We start from the raw sequence: 20,875 nt of genomic DNA, 5'->3' as shown, positions 1-20,875 counted from the left end.
AAAGAGGAATTCCCTACAAAGCAATCATTTTGCAGGCTCCACTACCTGCTGCCTGGACTTCCCAAAATTCAGGTCGCCCACCCCCACTAATTGCGGTTCCCGAATACTGGGAGGGAGGGCAAGCACAGTCTGCCACTCCACCTCCAAGATCCACTGCAAAAAGTTATTCCACCTCCCTCGACATCCCTTCTTTTCCCTGCCACTTAACCCTCTCCCCCCAAAATAAATATTCATGACAACCATGGTCTGTTTTATTGGTTCACATGTGTAGAGGGGTGCACAAATCATTGTGGGGACTTGTGGCATAGGGACCTGGGTAGGGGTGGAGAGGGCTGATTGTACAGCTGCCTGCTGCACTGCAAAGTACACAGAGGACTTGCAGTGGAGGGATTGGGGCAGGATGGGGGTTGCCAAAGCCAATTGGGCTGATGAGATCCCAGATGCCTAGAGTCCAGGATTGGGTCCCAGAGTGGGTTCTCATTAGTGTCTGCCCCCAGGCATGGCAAAACCGGGTTCCAAACCTGCCTTATTTCATGCATGTGAGCACTTCTGCTTCAAAACAAAAAACCCTTAGCCTTCCCACCTCCAAAAATACAAACATTCCTTTTGTGAAAATAACCCTCCCTTTACATCCATTCTTTGTCTTGCACCTCACCCTCTCCCTCCCCATATAAAAGTATTCTGATTTATTTAACATATTTTGGAGCATAAGCTTTCGTGGGCAAAGACCTGCTTTGTCAGATGCATGAGTGGGGTGAGTTCAGGGGAGGATTTAAAGAGGAAGTCTCAGTACAGTGGAGGGCCAGAGCTGACAGGTCTATTCAGTCAGGGTGAAAGTGGACTGGTCCACACAAGAGATCCTCCTCCTGGACACTACTGTGCAAATAAGTGAGGGTCACATAAATACCACCCTATACCAAAAACCTACAGACCGCTATGCTTACCCACACGCCTCCAGCTTCCATCCGGGGCACACTACATGATCCATTGTATACAGCCAGGCACTAAGGTACAACCACATTTGCTCCAATCCTTCAGACAGAGACAAACATCTGTAAGATCTTTATCAAGCATTCCTGAAACTACAATAGAAGCGAAGAAACAGATTGACAGAGCCAGAGGTGTACCCAGAAGCTATCTGCTACAAGGCAGGCCCAACAAGGAAAACAAGAGAACGCCACTGGCCATGACATACAGCCCCCAGCTAAAGCCTCTCCAGTGCATCATCAGTGATCTACAACCCATCCTGGACAACGATCCTTGGGAGGCAGGCCTGTCCTCGCTCCAGCAGCTATAGACCACAACACAGTAACTCTAAACCTGGAACCAACCCCTGCAACAAACCTTGCTACCAACTCTGGTCACATAGCTACATCAGCGATATTGCAGGATCTAACATCAACCATGCTTTGGATAACCGATCCAGCAGTTTTTGAAGCTGGTCTTCTGTGTGAGACACTACAGCAGCATCGTCTGCAAACAGCATGTCTCTGATGAGGACTTCTCGCACCTTAGTCTTAGCTTTCAGCCTTGCAAGGTTAAACAGTTTCCCATCAGATCTTGTGTGCAGCAAGATGCCCTCTGTTGAAGATCCAAAGGCATGCTTCAGGAGGAGCGCGAAGAAGATCCCAAACAATGTCGGAGCAAGCACGCATCCTTGTTTGACGCCGCTCCTGATTCTGGAAGCATCCAATAATGCGCCGTCATATTGGATGGTTCCTCTCATGTTTTCATGGAACGACTGGATCATCTTGAGTAACCGTGGAGGACAGCCTATCTTGTGGAGCAGTTTGAACAGACCATCCCTGCTGACCAAGTCAAAAGCCTTGGTCAAGTCGATGAAGGCTATGTAGAGTGGCTTTCTCTGCTCCCTGCACTTCTCCTGCAGCTGCCTTAGAGAGAAGACCACGTCAACGGTAGACCTCTCTGTGCAGAATCCGCACTGCGATTCGGGGTACACCCTCTCAGCAATCTTCTGGAGTCTGCCAAGGATGACGCGAGCGAACAGTTTACCAGTGACGCTTAGGAGGGAGATTCCACGGTAGTTGTTGCAGTCGCTTCTGTCTCCGTTGTTCTTATACAACGTTATAATGTTAGCGTCACGCATATCCTGTGGAACCTCACCCTCTTTCCAGCACAGGCACAGTAGCTCATGCAGGGGTTCCAGAAGTGTGTCCGCGGCACATTTGATGACCTCTGGTGGTATACCATCCTGACCAGGGGCCTTTCCTGCTGCAATGCTGTCGATGGCTGTCTTCAGTTCAAGCGTGCAAGGACTTTGGGCTTACCATCAGCCTAAAGAAGATGAACGTACTCGGTCAGGATGTTGCTGAATCCCCATCAATCAGCATTCACAACTATACGTTAGAGGTTGTCCACGAGTTCGTTTACCCAGGGTCCACCATTACTGACACCCTGTCGTTGGCCACTGAGCTAAATAGGAGGATCGGAAAAGCGGCCACAACTCTCTCCAGACTCAGCAAGAAAGTGTGGAATAACAACAAGCTGTACACTCACACCAAAATGCAAGTCTACAGAGCCTGCATCCTCAGCACCCTCCTTTATGGCAGCGAGACTTGGACCCTGTACGCCCGCCAGGAAAAGAGGCTGAACGTCTTCCACTTGCGCTGCCTCAGGCGCATCCTTGGAATATCATGGAAGGACAGAGTGACCAACACTGCCGTCCCCTCGAGCAAGCTGGAATCCCAACCATGCACACCCTCCTCAGGCAGCGTCGACTCCGCTGGCTTGGCCACGTCCACAGGATGAGTGATGGAAGGATTCCAAAAGACATGCTGTACGGTGAGCTAGCCTCTGGCAAAAGACCTCCCGGATGCCCCCAGTTGCGTTACAAAGATGTCTGCAAGAGAGACCTCAGAGAGGTAGACATCGAGCTGGACAACTGGGAAGATCTAGCAGACGACCGCAGCAGATGGAGGCAGGGGTTACACAAGGGCCTTCAGAAGGGCGAGTTGAAGATCAGACAGCTAGCAGAGGAGAAGCGAGCGCACAGAAAGCACAATAAGGACTTGCCAGACACCCACTACATCTGCAAGAGATGCAGCAAGGACTGTCACTCTCGTGTGGGTCTTTATAGTCACAACAGACGCTGTAAATGAAGTCCTCAATTGAAACTTCAAAGGGCGCGATCCATAGTCTATGCAGACTGAAGGATGCCTACTGCAACATCAACCACACCATCAGGGGCTTTTTCACCTGCACATCTACTAATATAATATGTGCCACCAATGCCCCACTGCAATTTGCATTGGCCAAATTGGACAGTCTACATAAAAGAATAAATGGACATAAATCAGACATCAGGAATGGTGACATACAAAAACCTGTAGAAGAACACTCCAATCTCCCCGGACACAGTAACAAATTTAAAAGGTGCAGTCCTATAAACAAAAAAAATGTCAAAAATAAACTGCAAAGAGAAATTTCAGAGCTGCAATTCATTTGCAAATTTGACTCCATTAACCAAGGATTGAACAAAGACTGGGAGTCGTTGGCCCATTACAAAAGCAGTTTCTCCCCTCTTGAGGTTCACACCTCCACATTAGCAACTGACAATAGGCCACCCCCCGCCCCCGCCCCCGCACTGACTTGATTTCTCCTCTCTTGATATTCACAACTCCACATTGACTGCCGCTAAGAGGCCACTTCCACCCTGACTGAATAGACCTGGTCAGCGCTGGCCCTCCCCTTGACTGAGACGCCCTCTTTGAATCCTCCTCTGAACCCCCCACCCCACTCATGCATCCAACGAAGCAGGTCTTTGCCCATGAAAGCTTAGGTTCCAAAATATCTGTTAGTCTATAAGATGTCCCAGGACTTCTTGCTTTTGAAGATACAGATTAACTTGGCTACCCCCGATTTATTTGTTATTCCATAAGGTTATTGGTTATGGCAGGTGCACAAAGCATTTCAGGGAGTGGGGTGGTGGTGGTGGTATTACAAACAGCCAAATACAGCAGGATCATGTGTCTGCCCAATCATTCATTCATGAAGCTATTTTTCAAAGCCGCCTTGATTGCCACTATCTCTGCATTCACACTGGAGACTGCTCTTTTGGGCAACAGCAAATAAGCCCTGCTCATGGTATCAGCCTCTGCATTCCAGCCCGTCATGAAATTCTCCTGCCTAGATTCACAAAGGTTATGCAAAATACAGCACACTGCAACCACAGTAGGGACATTAGTTTCTGAAAGGTCCAGGTCAACAGGCACACGAACCTCACTATTAAATGGCCAAAGGCACATTCCATCACTGTTCTGCACTTGCTGTGTCTGTAATTGAAGTAGTCCTTGCTGCAGTCCAGGGCAGCTGTACAGGGCTTCATAATGCACAGGAGAGGAGGGTAAGCAAGGTCACTCAGTATTACTAAAGGAATCGTCATGTTGTCAATCTTGATTTTCTGCTCTGGGAAAAAAGTCCTATACAGGAACTTTCTATACAGCCCAGAATTTCTGAAGATGCACGTGTTGCAAACCTTTCTTAACCATCACACACTAATGTTGGTGAAATGACTTTTATAATCCATGACCACCTGTAACACCATCAAAAAGTATCCCTTTCTGTTTATATACTCAGAGGCAAGGTGGTCCAGGACCATGATGGGGATGTGCATGCTATCTCACTGCAGTTAGGAAACCCCATGACCGCAAATGCACCCACTATGGCCTATACATCTCCCAGGGTCAGCGTTCCTCAGGAGATGCTGACGGTTTGCACTGGCTACCTGCACCACCACAGCCCTCACTGTAGATCTGCACACCCTGAACTGATTTGCCACTGACCAGTAACTGTCAGGCACTGCAAACTTCTATAGAGCGATTGCCACTTGCTTAGGAGCCATTAAAGCCGCTCTCATTCTTATATTGCTGCACTTCAGGGTGGAAGCCAGAAAAAGTGGAGTTGTGCATGCAGAAGTTCTGCACCCACTGCTGGTGAGCCCAGGACTCCAACATGATGTGGTCCTACCCATTTGTGCTGGTTTCATGCAATGCAGCCAGCACTTGTAATTTCGTGGTGTGCAGTTGAGCAATTTCCTCTCCAACATTTTCATCATCATCCTCAACCATCATCTCAGCCCACTGACTTTGTCATTGAAAGATAAACTGTGTGACAATCCAGGAAGTTGCCATAATGGCCTGTGCTTGCGGGAGCACCTTCAGAGAAAATGGCATGATTTCCCATTTGTTTTTTGCGTGATTAGTGGGTGCTCTGAATTCTGGGCAAGTGCTTTGCATTCTGGGATAGTGACATCAAACACCCAAAAGGAACTGTGGCATTCCCCCCCCCCAGCATCCCCTTAGTACAAAACCCCCAGAATGCAACCCCCAGAATGCAACCCACAATGCATTGCTCACCCAGTCACACTTGGATATGGCAATGGAGATGTGGTAAAACAGAGACACAGTAAGTTGAATTTCAGGAACATTTGTGGACAATTAACTTCAAGTTTATAAGACTGAGGTTAAAATGATGAATTTATTAAAATCTATTTCAACACGTACTGTAGACATAACCTGAGTCACAATTACTGTCTTGAAGCATTTTACCTGAAATAAAGACAAAGGTGATGACAATACTTTGAAACAATTTCTCAGTGTAGTAGGCTTTTTCAGCATGTTTTTTGTCTAAATAACTTACTTTGATATGTTTTCACTTGCAATCTCAAATCCTGTTATACTTAAGACACTTATCAAGCCCATGTAAATAATTGTTACTTGGGGAGCAACCCCTGTTCATCCCTCTTTCATTGATAAGAGTGAACCTTACAAGCTTCCTCTGTATAAGACTTTTATACAGAGTAAGATTTATTTGGGGTTTGGTCCCTTTGGGGACCTTCAGAGCTGATCTGATTCAACAGCTGCATAGCTATGCAACAGGGGCTGTTACCCCAACTCTGTGCCTTGGATGGGGGGAGACCAAAGCTTCTGGCTCAGCAGGACAAGGTGGTAGGGAGTCCAAGAGGGCAAGTAGGAGGGCTCAATGGCACTAGGTGACAGACCCACAGGGATCTCTGTGATCCAACCTATGAAACCCCCTTATCAGATCCCTCCCCTGCCCATTGAGTCTGCAGTCCCCCAGAGCCAGGCCCCACTCCCAGTCATAATTCCATGATTGTGACTCACTGGAGCCACCGCCAGGGGCCGCTGCTGCCACGCACTTCTACCACCAAGAGGACTGCACTCCCTTGCATGCTCTCAGAAGGAGCTGCATTTAAAGGCAAATAGCAAACATACGGGACATCCCAGGAACAAATTAAACTCAATTTAAAGTGATTATGCCAGGAGTATCTCATTTCCTGCTCCCAGTTCATTTGTGAATTAATAGGCAGAGCACACTAAATCCACCAATAGTGGCTGTGGGTCCAGGGCTATTTGCATTCACAAGTATGGATGCAGAGATCCACAGCTAATATTTGCAAAGATGCAGCTACCAATTTTGTATCTTTGCAGGTCTCTATTAATACATGTGGGAAGAGAGAGAACATGTTGCATAATACTGTGACATTTAAGCATTAAGAGTAATAGCACAAAACAGGCCAGCAAGTAACATGTTGTGCCCATGTAATTGACAAATGGACTATGAAAAGAGCACTAAAGTGCCTGTCCCCACACAATCAAACATGCACCTTGTGCAAGGCTGTTGTTCATCAATGATTAAACAGTTAATTAGCCCAAATAGTGTTTTGTGGCCATTAAGTTTGTCTCATGAAAACACTTTCATGCCCACCTATATCTTGTGGGCTCCAGTGTTTCTCTGCATGCAGAAATAGGGAAGCCAGCCACCACAGTGGGATACATAATAGGGCTGGTTACAGCTGCACTTCAACAGATTCCTTGCAGTACAGAGGAGGACTATAATGCCAAAGACCATCACGTTCTTAGGCTCCCTGTAAAGACCTGGGCACTAGAGCATACTCTGGGCACAAAGCCATGACAGCGTCTGGGGTTCTACATGCACTTAAGAATAAGGGGGCGATGTTGTGCTGGTGAACCGACACATGTATAAGCACAGCCTGGTTTTGGCTACAGGTTTCCTAACTCAGCTCAAACTGGGGAATGCACATAGTCTACTGAATAAAAACCTGCATACAGATACCTTAGAGCACTAGGCTTCCATTTGCTGACAATTCTGTTTCGGTCATAAACAGCTTTACAAAAATGGTTCACTGAAAGTTAGTGAGTACATAAAGAGATGCCCAGCAATGAACAGCGATATCCTCTGAAAGCTAGTCCACAAGCTGTGCTTAGACCTGTGATACAGCAGAGGGCTAGACAGTGGTTTAATCTCTGTTAAGAGTCGATCTCTGCTGGTAAGACAGACTTTGACAGGATGTACAGTTTAATATTTATTTTGGAATGGTGTAGGGTTGAGGGGAGTGTCACAAACCCAAAGGAGAGGCTGCTCCTTTTTGTCAGAGTTGTAAAATGATTAGAAAAAAATAATCCCAACTAGCCACAGATTTAATCACACTGTTAAAAAAAATTAAATAGTTTTGTGTTTAAATTTTGACAGTTTCAAATACCAACACAGAATATGAAGTACAGACCATTATTTTTGATTACAAACAGTACGAGGTGAACTGAAAAAATACAACCACCGTAATGCAATCTCTTTAATGTGAAAGAGAAAGCTTACAAAATGTAAGCTTATTTTGTCTATATAACTGTGCCCCAAAACAAAACAAAGCTTTAGCATCTACACATCCATGCAGTCTTTGTTGCTCAGCCAAATCACTAAGTCAAAGAGATTTGTTTAATTTACAGGACAAAGAGTGCTGCTTGATCCTTATTTACAGTGTCACCTGAAAGCAAGAACTGGCATTCACACGACAGTGTAATACACATTTACACCCAAACAGTCAAAAATATTTAATGTTATTAACAGCAAGATTCAAACAGTGACTAATTGTGATCAATTTTTTCAATCAGTTGATCATCTGCAATTGCCAGCCCTATTTATTAATTCTTCTCTATGGCATTTGGGAATCATGGTTGAAGGGAGTTCTTTGGCTTAAGCTTTCTTCTGCTAGAGCACAGTTCTTTTCATTGTACCTTCCTCCCCAACTTTATTCCATTTATGAAGTGGGTGAAAAGCTTCTCATAAGGCTACACCTGCAGTCTGTTTCTGGAACTCCACGTCCATAGGGGAGCCTCTCTCAAAGGATTTGTTATTGTGTTAAGCACATGACCATGCAAATCTATATAAAGCAAGTCTAATTTATAAGCTGCTTAAAACACCCTGTTGCAAAGCTGCATTACTGAAGGAGTTACAGACTGTTATAATCCTTTAGGCAACATGGCTTCGAGGGAAAGAGGAACCTTAAGGTGATAAGTTGCTACTTTTAGAGGCAGGGAGTAGGATCTAAGATACCAAATTATTTCACAGAAGCCACCAAAAATGTTAATACAGTTTTTCACGCTTTGGATCTGGAGCCTGATTTATACTAGTGATTACAATATGCATGGTCCGCTTTGGTTACCAGTCTCTCTCATTATAATTCCACACCTCCCCTCTTCCCCACCCTTTGGTACACTCAGGCTACGTCTACACTAGCCAAAAACCTCAAATGGCCATGCAAACAGCCATTTCGAAGTTTACTAATGAAGCGCTGAAACACATATTCAGTGCCTCGTTAGCATGCGGGTGGCTGCGGCACTTCGAAATTGATGTGGCTCGCCAACGCATGGCTCGTCCAGACGGGGCTCCTTTTCGAAAGGACCCTGGCTACTTCGAAGTCCCCTTATTCCTATCTGCTCATGGGATTAAGGGGACTTCGAAGTAGCCGGGGTCCTTCTGAAAAGGAGCTGCATCTGGATGAGCCGTGCGGCAGTGAGCCGCGTCAATTTCAAAGTGCTGCGGCCGCCCGCTTGCTAATGGAGGTGCTGAATATGTATTTCAGCGCTTCATTAGTAAACTTCGAAATGGCCATTTGCATGGCCATTTCGAAGTTTTTGGCTAGTGTAGACAGAGCCTCAATGTTTAGAATAAATTTAATTTAGTCATTAGAATGCTATTATGCAGAAGGAAAACAGTTTTATGCAACATCATTCATACATATTTATCACTTATGGAGTAGCACATGCAGAATATAAAGGTCATATCTATATGCAGTGAAGTTCTGCTTTCATCTCCTTAAAATATTAAGTTACTTCATGTAGTCAACAACATTAATAGATGACAAAATAATTATTCTAGGAAGGAAAATACCTTAAAGAAATCTGTCAGTCGCTTCATCATAAAAAGCGTTCAGTACTTAGTGAGTAGAGGCAAGTGTTGTGTAAGCTTAACAGTGTACAGTCAGTAGCTGTTAAGAAAGTACTACACTATGTAACAAACATATGCTACTCCGATGACGCACATTTAAGTAGCTAAGCAGTATCAGTCCTGGCTGGGGCTAGTCTTGAGTAAGTGTTCTAGTCACAATGCTCAACTGGATGAGATGAAAGTCACCAACAGGAAAAACAGATGTTTTGAAAATACAGCAAACAGTCTGATGACTGAACCACTGATTACTGTACCTGAATTTTACAGTTCCATTCTCATGTATAGAAAAAGGAAAGGGGATTTAGACAAAAGTTTTTCAAAAGGTACAGAAACTTTTTAATTAATTTGGCAAACTGTGGAGAAGCAACACATCTTCCATTGTCCAGTCAAATGTTAGAACCTCTGAAAGTATTCAGATATTTTAACATGCTTTATTTTATCCCATTACTTCCAAAAGATTACAACTAAATACCATCTGCTCAGACCCTCTCCTAATGTTAGGGCTCTTGCAGGGTGTTCACTAATTTACAAGGCAAACAAGAGCTGAAAAAAGTTCATGGCTAGTGTATTAGTTGCAGGACCATTATACTTACCAACAGCCTGGACTTTGTTCAGCAATTAGGCCACTACACAAATGAGCACAGATGGAGACAGTGGACGACTCAAAATATGATATGGAATTAATGCAGTCCTGGCAATAGCAGATTTCATTTGAACTATATACTGGACCAGGGAAGAGGGGATTCCTTCCAATACAGGACACGATGGACAGGTTCACGCAGTAAGAGCCAGAATGAACAGCATACCAGCTAATCCACTAAAAGTAGTTGTTTGTTTTCCCCAGGCACAGGAGCCCATTTGGGCTGACGCTATTGTTTCTCTTTCCAGTGTTATCTTTACCTACCATAGAGTAGTAATGAAAAACAGAGGAAACTCACATTCCACAGTGAATTACCACCACCTACTAGTTTGTAAACCTGAAAGAAGTTGAACTAGTACAAACACATGCTTACGTTCACCATAGTGCACCTCAGATTTTTGTCAAACTTAACAAAATTGATTAGAAGTATATTTGAATTAAGCACAGAATGAATTCATGTGCAGCCTACTAACCCAGAGAACGTTTCTTGGCAAAGTTTTGGCAATAACCCTAACAGTGCCCTCTTAGAAGTCTTCCACCAGGTTAAAATACTTCAGGTTGGGGGCAATCTTTGGAAATAAGCCTCTATTTGTTCCAATGTCCTTCCTTTTGTTTCTGGAACACAAAGGACTGTAAAAATTATGTTGAGGATACAGAAGGTAGAGAAAAGCCAGAAAGTGCCATATGAAGTCAAAAAGCCCTGAAAGAAAAAGAAAAAATATTATTAGAGAAAACAAAGCTGCACAGGACTACTTGCTATACTTCATTACTAGGGAACAACTCAGCTTAGTGTTTTGCCAACAGCATCTTCATCAACTTTTACCGTGACTCAGAAGAGGAAAGTTTAAATAATTGGGTTTACATGGTGCTTACTGTAAGATCATGAAATTCCTTGGTTATTAAAAAAGCCATAAGCCAGTTTGTTAAGACACAGGCACCGCTGGAAATCCCTTTAGCTTTAAGTGGGAATATTTCAGACATCACCAGCCATGGAATGGGACCCCAACCAAGAGCAAAACCTGAAATTGAAAATATAGGTGGAAGAATCAATTTGTTATGCATTTAAAGAGGCAAGTTGTGAATGATACCAAAGCCTGTTCCTTGATAAGTGTTAATTCTACTCCAGCTCTAATTACTATCCTGTCAGATCTCTCTAGAGCAGTGTTTCCCCAAGCTTAAAATATTCACATACGCCTTTCAGGACTTCAGCCTTATCAGCGTACCCCCTATCCCAGTGCCACCCCTGTGCTTATCTCCTGATGTTTAGTAATTTATTTCCTGCCACATACCCCTTGAAATCCTTTCATGTACCACAGTGGTGTGCATACTGCACTTTGGGAAACACTGCTCTAGAGGGAACATTTTACTTAGAAACCAGAATTACAAACCACAAGCTTCAAAACTAGCACAAAAACCACACAAATTAACTGCAGCATCTGGTAAAATGTTGAGCTAAATGAAGGGTGTTTTTTTTTTTTTTGTTTTTTTTTTTTTGTTACCTCTCTCTGAACTGTAGGTTTCGTCAAATTAAAAATCTGTATTTCTAACTGCAACTGCCCTGTGCTAAATATAAAAAGATACCTTGCTTTGAGTGGCGCAGGAAGAAAATAAAATTACTTCTTGTTACTGGTTGTGAATAGAGTAAAAAAGCAACTTAAGTACAAAACAGCATTAGCAAAGCTATAAAGCATCATGTTAAAAAAATTCAATGGCGATGGAACCTTGTTTCCTAAAATTAAGGACCTTGGTCTTTTTGCTAATTCAGCTGCTGCTCATCTGTAATCTCCAAACCCCGTTATACTGCTCAACAATCACCTTATGCCACTGAGTCTCTTCCAAAAGAGCACAAGCCCCCAAAATTTCAGTTGGAAAGATCATTTTCTTCTAACAAAACCCACAGCTTTAAAAAGAACCCCAAATCTAAATGCTGTTTTTAAGAATGTGGTCCAGGCTAATCAGTCTCCTCCTCTACGCCTTATTCCCAGGAGTCCCTACTGAGGTAAAGTATAGGCTGCAGGAGCAGAGCCTTATAGCATGATCCCAAGAAGTTTTGAGCTTTCATAATCCTTAGCTGAGTCAACTGAGGTCACAGGTGATCAGCAGTACTTGAGAACTTCTTAGGTACACAAACAGTCCTGTCTCCTGTGCTTTTATAGTTGTTGACAAATTTGTTTTGCATATCTCGTGACTAGAACTACTCACCAGCAATGAAGAACCCCAAGCTCACTACAGCCAACCATGCTAGGTTTTCTGCTCCTGCAGATACTGAATTTGGTGTAGTCAGTAACTCAGGCTGTGATGAATTCCTTGGGTTTGGAAGGATCATTTTACAGTACAGCCCAAATGCTGCAGTGCTGACAGCCATAATGATTCCTGAAAAAGTGAAGAACCACCAAATGTGTGTGCATTGCCACTTGGAAAAGATTTTAATCTGAGAAACTAGAGTTGGTCAATTAAATACAAGAAATAAATCTCTTTTTGAAGTCAGTCACTTGTGTGCTTGCCAACAATGACTGTATAAAAATAGCAGCCTTAGAAATGCTCTCTGGAATCACTGTACAGGCTGACACTCAAGTTAGGAGATATATCACACAAATTATATAAAGGAAAAAAAGTATCTAGAATTACAAACCACCTCAGCAATATTTAAAAAAGGCTCTAGAGGAGATCCTGGCAATTATAGACCGATAAGTTTAACATCAGTACCAGGCAAATTAGTAGAAACACTAGTAAAGAGTAAAATTGCAAGGCACATAGAAGAGCACGAATTGTTGGGCAAAAGTCAGCATGGTTTCTGCAGAGGGAAGTCGTGTCTGTCTAATCTATTAGAATTCTTTGAAGGGGTTAATAAACATGCGGACAAGGGGCACCCAGTGGACATAATATACCTAGATTTCCAGAAAGCCTTTGACACGGTCCCACACCAAAGGCTTTTATGTAAATTAGGTGGTCATGGGATAGGAGGAAAGGTCCTTTCATGGATCGGGAATTGGTTAAAAGACAGAAAACAAAGGGTTGGAATAAATGGTAAATTTTCACAATGGAGGGGGGTAACTAGTGGTGTTCCCCAGGGGTCAGTCCTGGGACCGATCCTGTTCAACTTGTTCATCAATGATCTAGAAAATGAGGTAAGCAGTGAGGTGGCAAAGTTTGCAGATGACACCAAGTTGTTCAGGACAGTCAAAAGCAAAAGGGATTGTGAAGAACTACAAAAAGATCTCAGAAAACTGAGTGATTGGGCAGCAAAATGGCAAATGAAATTTAATGTGGGTAAGTGTAAGGTAATGCATGTTGGAAAAAATAACCCAAATTACACATACTACATGATGGGGTCAAATTTAGCTACGACAGATCAGGAAAGGGATCTTGGAGTTATAGTGGATAGTTCTCTGAAGACATCCACGCAGTGTGCAGCGGCAGTTAGTAAGGCAAATAGGATGTTAGGAATTATTAAAAAAGGGATTGATAATAAGACAAAAGATATCATACTTCCCCTATATAAAACTATGGTACGCCCACATCTCGAGTACTGCGTGCAGATGTGGTCTCCTCACCTCAAAAAAGATATATTGGCATTAGAAAAGGTTCAGAAAAGGGCGACTAAGATGATTAGGGGCTTGGAAAGGGTCCCATATGGGGAGAGGCTAGAGAGACTGGGACTTTTCAGTTTGGAAAAAAGGCGATTGAGGGGCGATATGATAGAGGTATATAAAATCATGAATGGTGTGGAGAAAGTGAATATAGAAAAATTATTTACCTTTTCCCATAATACAAGAACTAGGGGACACCAAATGAAATTGATGGGTAGTAGGTTCAAAACTAATAAAAGGAAATTTTTCTTCACACAGTGCACAGTCAACCTGTGGAACTCCTTGCCCGAGGAGGCTGTGAAGGCCAGGACTCTATTAGGGTTTAAAAAAGAGCTTGATAAATTTTTGCAGGTCAGGTCCATAAATGACTATTAGCCAGGGATAAAGTATGGTGCCCTAGCCTTCATAACAAGGGCAGGAGATGGATGGCAGGAGATAAATCACTTGATCATTGTCTTCTGTTCTCCTTCTCTGGGGCACCTGGCATTGGCCACCGTCGGCAGATGGGATGCTGGGCTTGATGGACATTTGGTCTGACCCAGTATGGCCATTCTTATGTTCTTATGTTCAGCAGTCACTTATTAGAGGACTCAAATATATATGTATGCATGAGAGAATCAATGAATCCTGCTTGAAGTAATTAATACCACTCACCCTGCTTGTGAAGTAGGCACAAGTAAACAAGTGCTTACTAATTTCAGAAGTGAACAATACTTTAATGTCACTTAGAAAGCAAACTACTACTGTGCAGATTTCTCCCCTGCACCATCTTAAATGAGAGTTATTTTTAAAATCTTAACAAGGGAAGCCAGCAACAGTGATAAGAGCAGGTCCAGGAAGAAAGAATAACTCTCCAGTGTATTAAATAAGTTGATCATTTTTTCTTCTAAGTCACCAGACCAAGTCTACAGAAGTTTCACAGGAAGTTTTAAAATAAACCAGTTCACTGCATAATTACAAACCTTTATGCAACAGGCTAGCTAGGATATTTTTGGTATAACACTCATCCCTCACTTTACGAGCGCTATTGGTTCCCAACTTTCTGCTCGTAGGCAGAAACTTGTAAGAGGGACACTAAATTACCACTAAAAATACATATAAAAGTCTCTGATTAGTTTCTAGGGCTCCCGACTTGTGGAAGGAGTGGCAGCACATAGCGCTGCTTTTGAAAGGTAAGTGAACTTTGGGTTGGGGAGGGTTAAAGGCTGGGGTAGTTTGGGCTGTGAGCAGGAGGGAGGGTTAAAATCTGCTGGTGGGTTGTTGGGGGCTTCAGGCTGCTGTGGATTAGGGCTGGTGGGGGGGGCGGGGTGCAAGGCCATGGGGGTCAGGGGGTGTGGCAGTCTGGCTGCAGGCTGGTAAAGGTGTCTAGCTGCTGTGGTTTGGGGCCACAGGGGTCTAGCCCTGGGGCCACAAGGTTACAGGCGGGGCGGGGAGTCAGGTCACGGGACACAGGCATCAAGGGTGTCAGGCTGTGGTGCCCCAGGGGGTCTGGCTGCAGGAGTTACAGGTGGCTGTGCAGGGGGGTGGGGTCTGGCCGCGAGGCCACGGTGCGTGGGGGGCGGGTCTTGCTCCAGAGTGCAGGGGGCTTCTGGCTGCGGGGCCACGGGGAGCCCAGGTGGCTGCGGGTGGGGGGGCTGCAGGCCTACGGGAGGGTCTGGCTACAGGGTTCAGAAGTGGTGGCATGGTCTGCCCATGGGGCTGCGAGGGGTGTACAGGCAGCCACGGGGGGCAGGGTGTGTCTGGCCACGGGGGGTACAGGCGGCCGTAGGCAGGGGGTGGGTCTGGTTGCAGGGCTGGCAGGGATGTTGGGCTGCGGGGCATACAGGTGGCTGTGGGGTCAGAGTGTGGGGCCCGCAGGGGGTACAGGCGGCGGTGGTTCAGGCTGTGGAGCTGGAGCCTGGGGGGGGGAAGTTCACTTGTAGAGTGAACTAGGGTAGATAAGTGTATCCTTCACTTACGCAAGTACTCGTAAATGAAGTACTCATTTAATGAGGGATGAGTGGACTAATAATATTGTTCTTAGAACAGGACATTTACCAACAGAAACAAGCTTTGAATATCTGACCCAAGTTTAAACGTAAGCAAATTTTTGCCTGATGGAAGACTCCTTTCCCCATCCCCCCACTGTCCCAGCCTTTAAATAAAATGGTTTCACAAAATTGTTTACAACTCTTTGTAGTGCTTCTGGATATGAAGCTACTAGTTATTAACTGGCAACATGGAAGAAGAGGCACATTAAAGGCACAAGCAAAGACAAAAAGATAAAGGACACTAGAGCAGTGTTGACCTGAGTTGTTAGCACCTTTAGTCACATTTTCCAGAAGAGACAGGTTGTAGTATAGTTTGGAGAAGATAATAGTGTCAAGACATTTCCTTGTCCATTCACATTGATTCAAACCAGTCAACTCATGTCATGTGTGTTACATATTAAGATTGAGGTTTTTTTTGTTTTTTTACCTGAAATAGACAGCAGGATTTTTCGCCCAGTTTTATCTATAATAAGTGCAGCCACAGCTGTGAAAAACACTTGCATGGACCCCACAACAACAGAGGCCATTCTGCTGTCCTGAGAGGAAGAGAAAAAGATATCTATAGAAAATGTCATGGTGTTCAGTAAGTGATTAGGATTTTCAAGTAATACTGCAGGTACAAAAGAACTGGTATATTTTATACTGCCAATGTGTATGGAATAATGAAATCCTGGTCTCCACTGTACTTTTCACATGATCTTGGAAAAGCTTTTGAAGCATTAAACCTCACCACCCCTATCAAGCTAAGAATTGGTTTGCATCTGGTTTAGGGTGTCATTGCCCCCTACTGGATACAGTTATAATTGCTTAATTGTGCATCAGATCTCTAGCTCAAGTAGCAGTGGCCTATGCTTTTGAAGTGGTCAAATTGTGGCTCAAACTGTATGAGGCTCTTTTACAGTTCAAGTGTGGCTTGGAACCCCCTTCTCCCCCCTCCGCATTGTCTGCCTACCAAATTGGGAAAGTGGGCACTCAGGGTTTCTGCCTGGTGAGGCAGTGGGGCTAGGAGCAGTGTTCCCTCCCAATGTGTGTGGAATGAATTTTGTTTTGTGAACTAGAGTGGAGGTGATATGTGACACAAATCACCTATATATGGGTGACCAAAAGTCACATGCTGGAAGTGGGGCCAAGGGGTTTTGAATGTGAGAATGGGCTCAGGCCTGGAGCAGCAGTACAAGGGCTCCAGCGGAGGGCACAGGCTTTGGGGTGGAGGTAGGGCTGAAGAGTTCAGAGCTAGGACACAAGGTTGAGATGCAGAGACTCTCTCTGAGGACTCAGGATGAAGGTCTCATGACTGGTACTGAGGGGTTAAGGCCTCTGTCTGGAGGTGCAGGGTCCAGAGTGGGACTGTGGCAGAGGATAGGGTACAGGAATGTGATGGAAGGGAGCTTTGGGCCTGGACTGCTCTGGCCACCACAGGGAGGCTCCTCAGGGGCTGGGCCACCCCAAATGTGATTGCATTTGGGCTGAGGGAGAGACATCTGGTTCAGGCCTTCCTTCTGCTGGCCACCAGGCTGGAGATTAGGTTGGAGAGTTGCGGGTGGGACTGCTCTCTTTCTTGGCTTGTGTGGGTGTCTTGAGCATCTCTACGGGGCTGGAGTAGGCAGATGCATAGCTGCGTGGTTTATAGGAAACTTAAGTTAGGGACTTCTGCACAGCAAGGTGGGAAGTCTAAGGGCTTCAACCCTATTGGGTGCAGCTACTGGGACTCAGTGATTCAAAAGGAGCAGGATTGAAGCCCCAAGCCCACGCAAATGCCTCCATTGGGACTGAAGCCTGAAGGATGGCCCTCCCACTGGCAGGCACACCCTAAACCTGGAACAGCTGAAGATTGTCAGAGCTGCCTTGGAGTATCAGTAAGTTTGGCTACCTCTGCTACAGGCCATCCTGCCACTAGAAGGCTCTGGATGACCATAATGTGCAGATGAAAACTGCCTAGGTAGCCACAGATCTGGCTCCATTCCATAGCTTTGGTAATGTCAGAAGTAGGTAACAAGTGTCAAGGACAGAACCCCAAATGTGCAACTCACAATCCTGCTTTTACTAAATAGACACAAAGGCTCAATTCTATTAATTTCCTTCTGCAAATGAAAAGAACATTGTTCTTAGCAACTGAGTCTCTCACAAACCTCTGCTACTGCGATACCCTGTGGCAGATGAGGGGGCTCTGAGCCAGTGGAGGAGAAATGCTTGAAAGAGGGTGACAAAAAACTATTTTTAAACAGGCTGATTTTAACATGCACAACGTTTTTATGTCAACTAAAATGAAAACTGACAGACAGAAGCAATTCAGTTGATTTATTAACTAAAAATAGCATTTATGTATGACCAGTATAACAACCTGATCTTTCTGTTGAGATCCACTGAACCACCACTACATTTCAGCTTTCACCTGACACAGCAATTTCACTTCCTCTATAGCACACAACTTGTAACCATGGCAAGAAAGATTCTATATGGACCTAGGACCTACAAGTGGGCTTCTGGTACCTTATACTATATTTCCTGGAAAGGGAGGCAAAGCTTTTGATCAGCAGACTAATATATATTCTGTTCCTTGAAGAAACTACTAATACTAAAACTAACTAATCAGAACAAGGTCAGATGTCTGCATAAAAACAAAACCATGAGCTGGTACTCCATTACACCAACAGATTGTGTTTAGTACTCTGGACTCAAGTGTAACAACGGGCTAAACCATGTTTATCTGTTATATTTTATGAAGATGGAAGTGAACAATGTTTACCTTAAAATTAGCTTCTTCAAAGATAGTTTCTGCATAAAACATAATTGCATTAACCCCTGTTACTTGCTGGAAGAACATCAGTGCTACCCCGATAAGAAATGGTTTGTAGACAGATGGATTCTTAAATTCAGCAATACTTAGTCCATGCTGTAAAGAAGACAAAGAAAGATTCAGAACAATTATTAGATTTGCATATTGTGATGCTGCGTATAAGGTGACCATTTATATTACTGTCATTAACACAATTGCCACACATCTTGTACAAAAATGTCATGTGATTTATCAAAGGAAAAGTAAGATTATCCTGTTTATAAGCAGGTATCATCCTTGTGCCTGAGATTATGAATAATGGCCATGCACTTATTCCAAATACACTTACATAAGAGCTAGGCAGTTTTGTGTTCAGGGACACCCCACTCTCACAATGGGCCACTGGTCAGGATGAGTTTCTTCAGATAGCCTTTTTTGAGGATACCTCAGACAGCAGGAAACAATAGCTATCCCTGTTATTCAGAAAAATATGCAGAAGCATATTATGTGCTTCTGTGATCCTGCATTCCACACTGGAACAGCACTCTTACATACAAAGGCTGTAGGCTTTGATCATGACAGTAAATTTCCATGCACATGGCAAAAAATATAAAGACTATCTGAGACACCTCCACTTTGCATTTTCCCTGCTCTGATTTTCTGGACTGTAGATTTAAAACAAAAATGAGCTTCTAATATTTGGAAGTCATCAGAGAGACTTTACAAACCACCAGTCTATTCCATCACTGCTATAAACTTGATACAAGGGCTTTGCAATCATCTGTATGTATACAATCTATTAACGATTTATAAAACTTCTTTTATTAATATATCTTTAGTTAGGTACTAAGGATTGGTTGACACTGTGATACTTGGGTAAGATCTGAAATTCTTATTGACCTGGGGATACACACAGTAAGGTCCCCACATTCACAAACTTAATGCTCGCAAATTCAATTATTTGCGAGCAGCTGCTTGAGGCCGCCACCTCCCCGGGACTCCAAGCCTCACCATATTCACAAAAAAACAAAAACAAAAAAACCCCAACATTTGTGAGGGTACTGAACACAGAACCCTTACAAATGTTGAGACCCTACTGTACCTGACTCTTTGGGGTTAGAAAGAGCCCCACCTATGATGAAATGGGTTTTCAAAAATGTCTTGTATTAGACTTGATTGGCTGGATGGGAGCCAGGACTTGGAACACCAAAAGGGGATGGGTCTGGCTTCTGGCTAACCAGTATGGTACAGCAGAAGGTCTTTAATTAGATTCACCAAAGTGGTGACAACTGGTACCAGTGTGGTCTGTCTCAGGCACTTGGTCACACACAAGCAGAACAAGTCCCCTATTTAAGTAATCTATTACACTGGTATCACAATATATGTTATGTTATATTGGGAACAGCTTGAGAATGCTCAGTTCTTAAATAGTGTTTCTTCTACCATTCTCTCAGGTTCCAGTACTCTAAGTGAACCATAGCATTTGGACGCCTGAGGATCAATACTCTAAGCTGAAGCATGGTTTAGAAAATTTGACATCAATTTTCATTTATGTCTCCAGCTGTCCCTCCTCCCCCGCCCCCCATCATCCAGCTCTCACCAGATATCCAAATAAACATACTCCACTGTAAAACATGAGATTTATTGGCACTCACTTTCTTTAAAGATCTGTGGGTCCAAATGATAAAAACCCATTTAGTTGTTTTGTTAGTATGGTGTCTACAAGCTGACAGGAAAATCTGTACACTCATTTATGAGACCAGGTGGACAAGCCATTTAATGGATCAACTTCTGTGGTGACAGACAAAACTTTTGAGCTATCCAGAGATCTTCTTCAGATCTGGGAAAGACACTCAGCTGTGTATGTCTACTCTACACAGCTTTTAGAGACAGGGCCTGTGAATGACGAACTGTTGATCAATTGCTAGGATAAACAAAGCTTCAGTGTTGCTACATACAAGATTGAAAAAAAAAGTTTAGCACACAGTTATCCTATATTAAAGGGGTCATTCAAGGAAAAATGGTCCATTAATATCCCTGTAGTCATCGGAGTAATTAGTAAAAATCCAGGCTCTCTCACTAAGACCATGATTTAGTGTCTTGCAAACTTATGAATTCAAAATTCCAACCGTATCTTTTTAAAGCATTGTCCAGGTTTCCTTTGAGAAAAAGGACGGATAAGTCAGGTATAGAGTAATCATTTTGTGAAAAAGAGTATTCACACACCTCTTGTATATATCAGCATGAGAGAGAAGATTTTGGACCAATACTTCTACAATTTCCATTTCCTAGTTCTTTTTGCATTGTTTAACTAATTTATATCACCTACTGCAGGGCTTGGCAACCAAAATAGCAAGAGCAGCCACTTTTTTCAAAGTTAGTAAAAACTAATTCACGAGACGCAAGATGATTCTTGACAAATAACATGAAACAATACTTTCTGTAACCTCCATTTTAAGAGCAGTGCACACACAATTATTTGTAATGTGTTACATATTTACTACAGGACATTTGCCAACTTTTTACATATTCTGTTTCCTCACACTTTACATGT

At 43.6% G+C, this 20,875-nt stretch overlaps 1 protein-coding gene across 3 annotated transcripts in view; it reads right to left on the bottom strand.

Annotated features, from left to right (window-relative positions):
• Window positions 1-8,969: 8,969 nt before the first annotated feature.
• Window positions 8,970-20,875, bottom strand: part of SLC2A8 (solute carrier family 2 member 8) — a 58,637-nt gene continuing 46,731 nt past the window's right edge. For all 3 annotated transcript variants that reach the window (XM_075015099.1, XM_075015097.1, XM_075015098.1), the window contains 5 exons: window positions 18,292-18,438; window positions 15,973-16,081; window positions 12,128-12,298; window positions 10,799-10,944; window positions 8,970-10,625 (listed from right to left, as the gene is read on the bottom strand). In XM_075015099.1, coding sequence (XP_074871200.1) covers window positions 10,479-10,625; window positions 10,799-10,944; window positions 12,128-12,298; window positions 15,973-16,081; window positions 18,292-18,438 — 720 coding nt within the window. In that variant the 3' untranslated portion in view covers window positions 8,970-10,478. The remainder of the gene's footprint in view (window positions 10,626-10,798; window positions 10,945-12,127; window positions 12,299-15,972; window positions 16,082-18,291; window positions 18,439-20,875) is intronic.

Source organism: Carettochelys insculpta, chromosome 21 (genome assembly GCF_033958435.1).
Source record: "Carettochelys insculpta isolate YL-2023 chromosome 21, ASM3395843v1, whole genome shotgun sequence".
In the NCBI taxonomy this organism is placed as follows: Eukaryota; Metazoa; Chordata; order Testudines; family Carettochelyidae; genus Carettochelys; species Carettochelys insculpta.
This window is presented reverse-complemented; position numbering and strand designations above follow the sequence as displayed.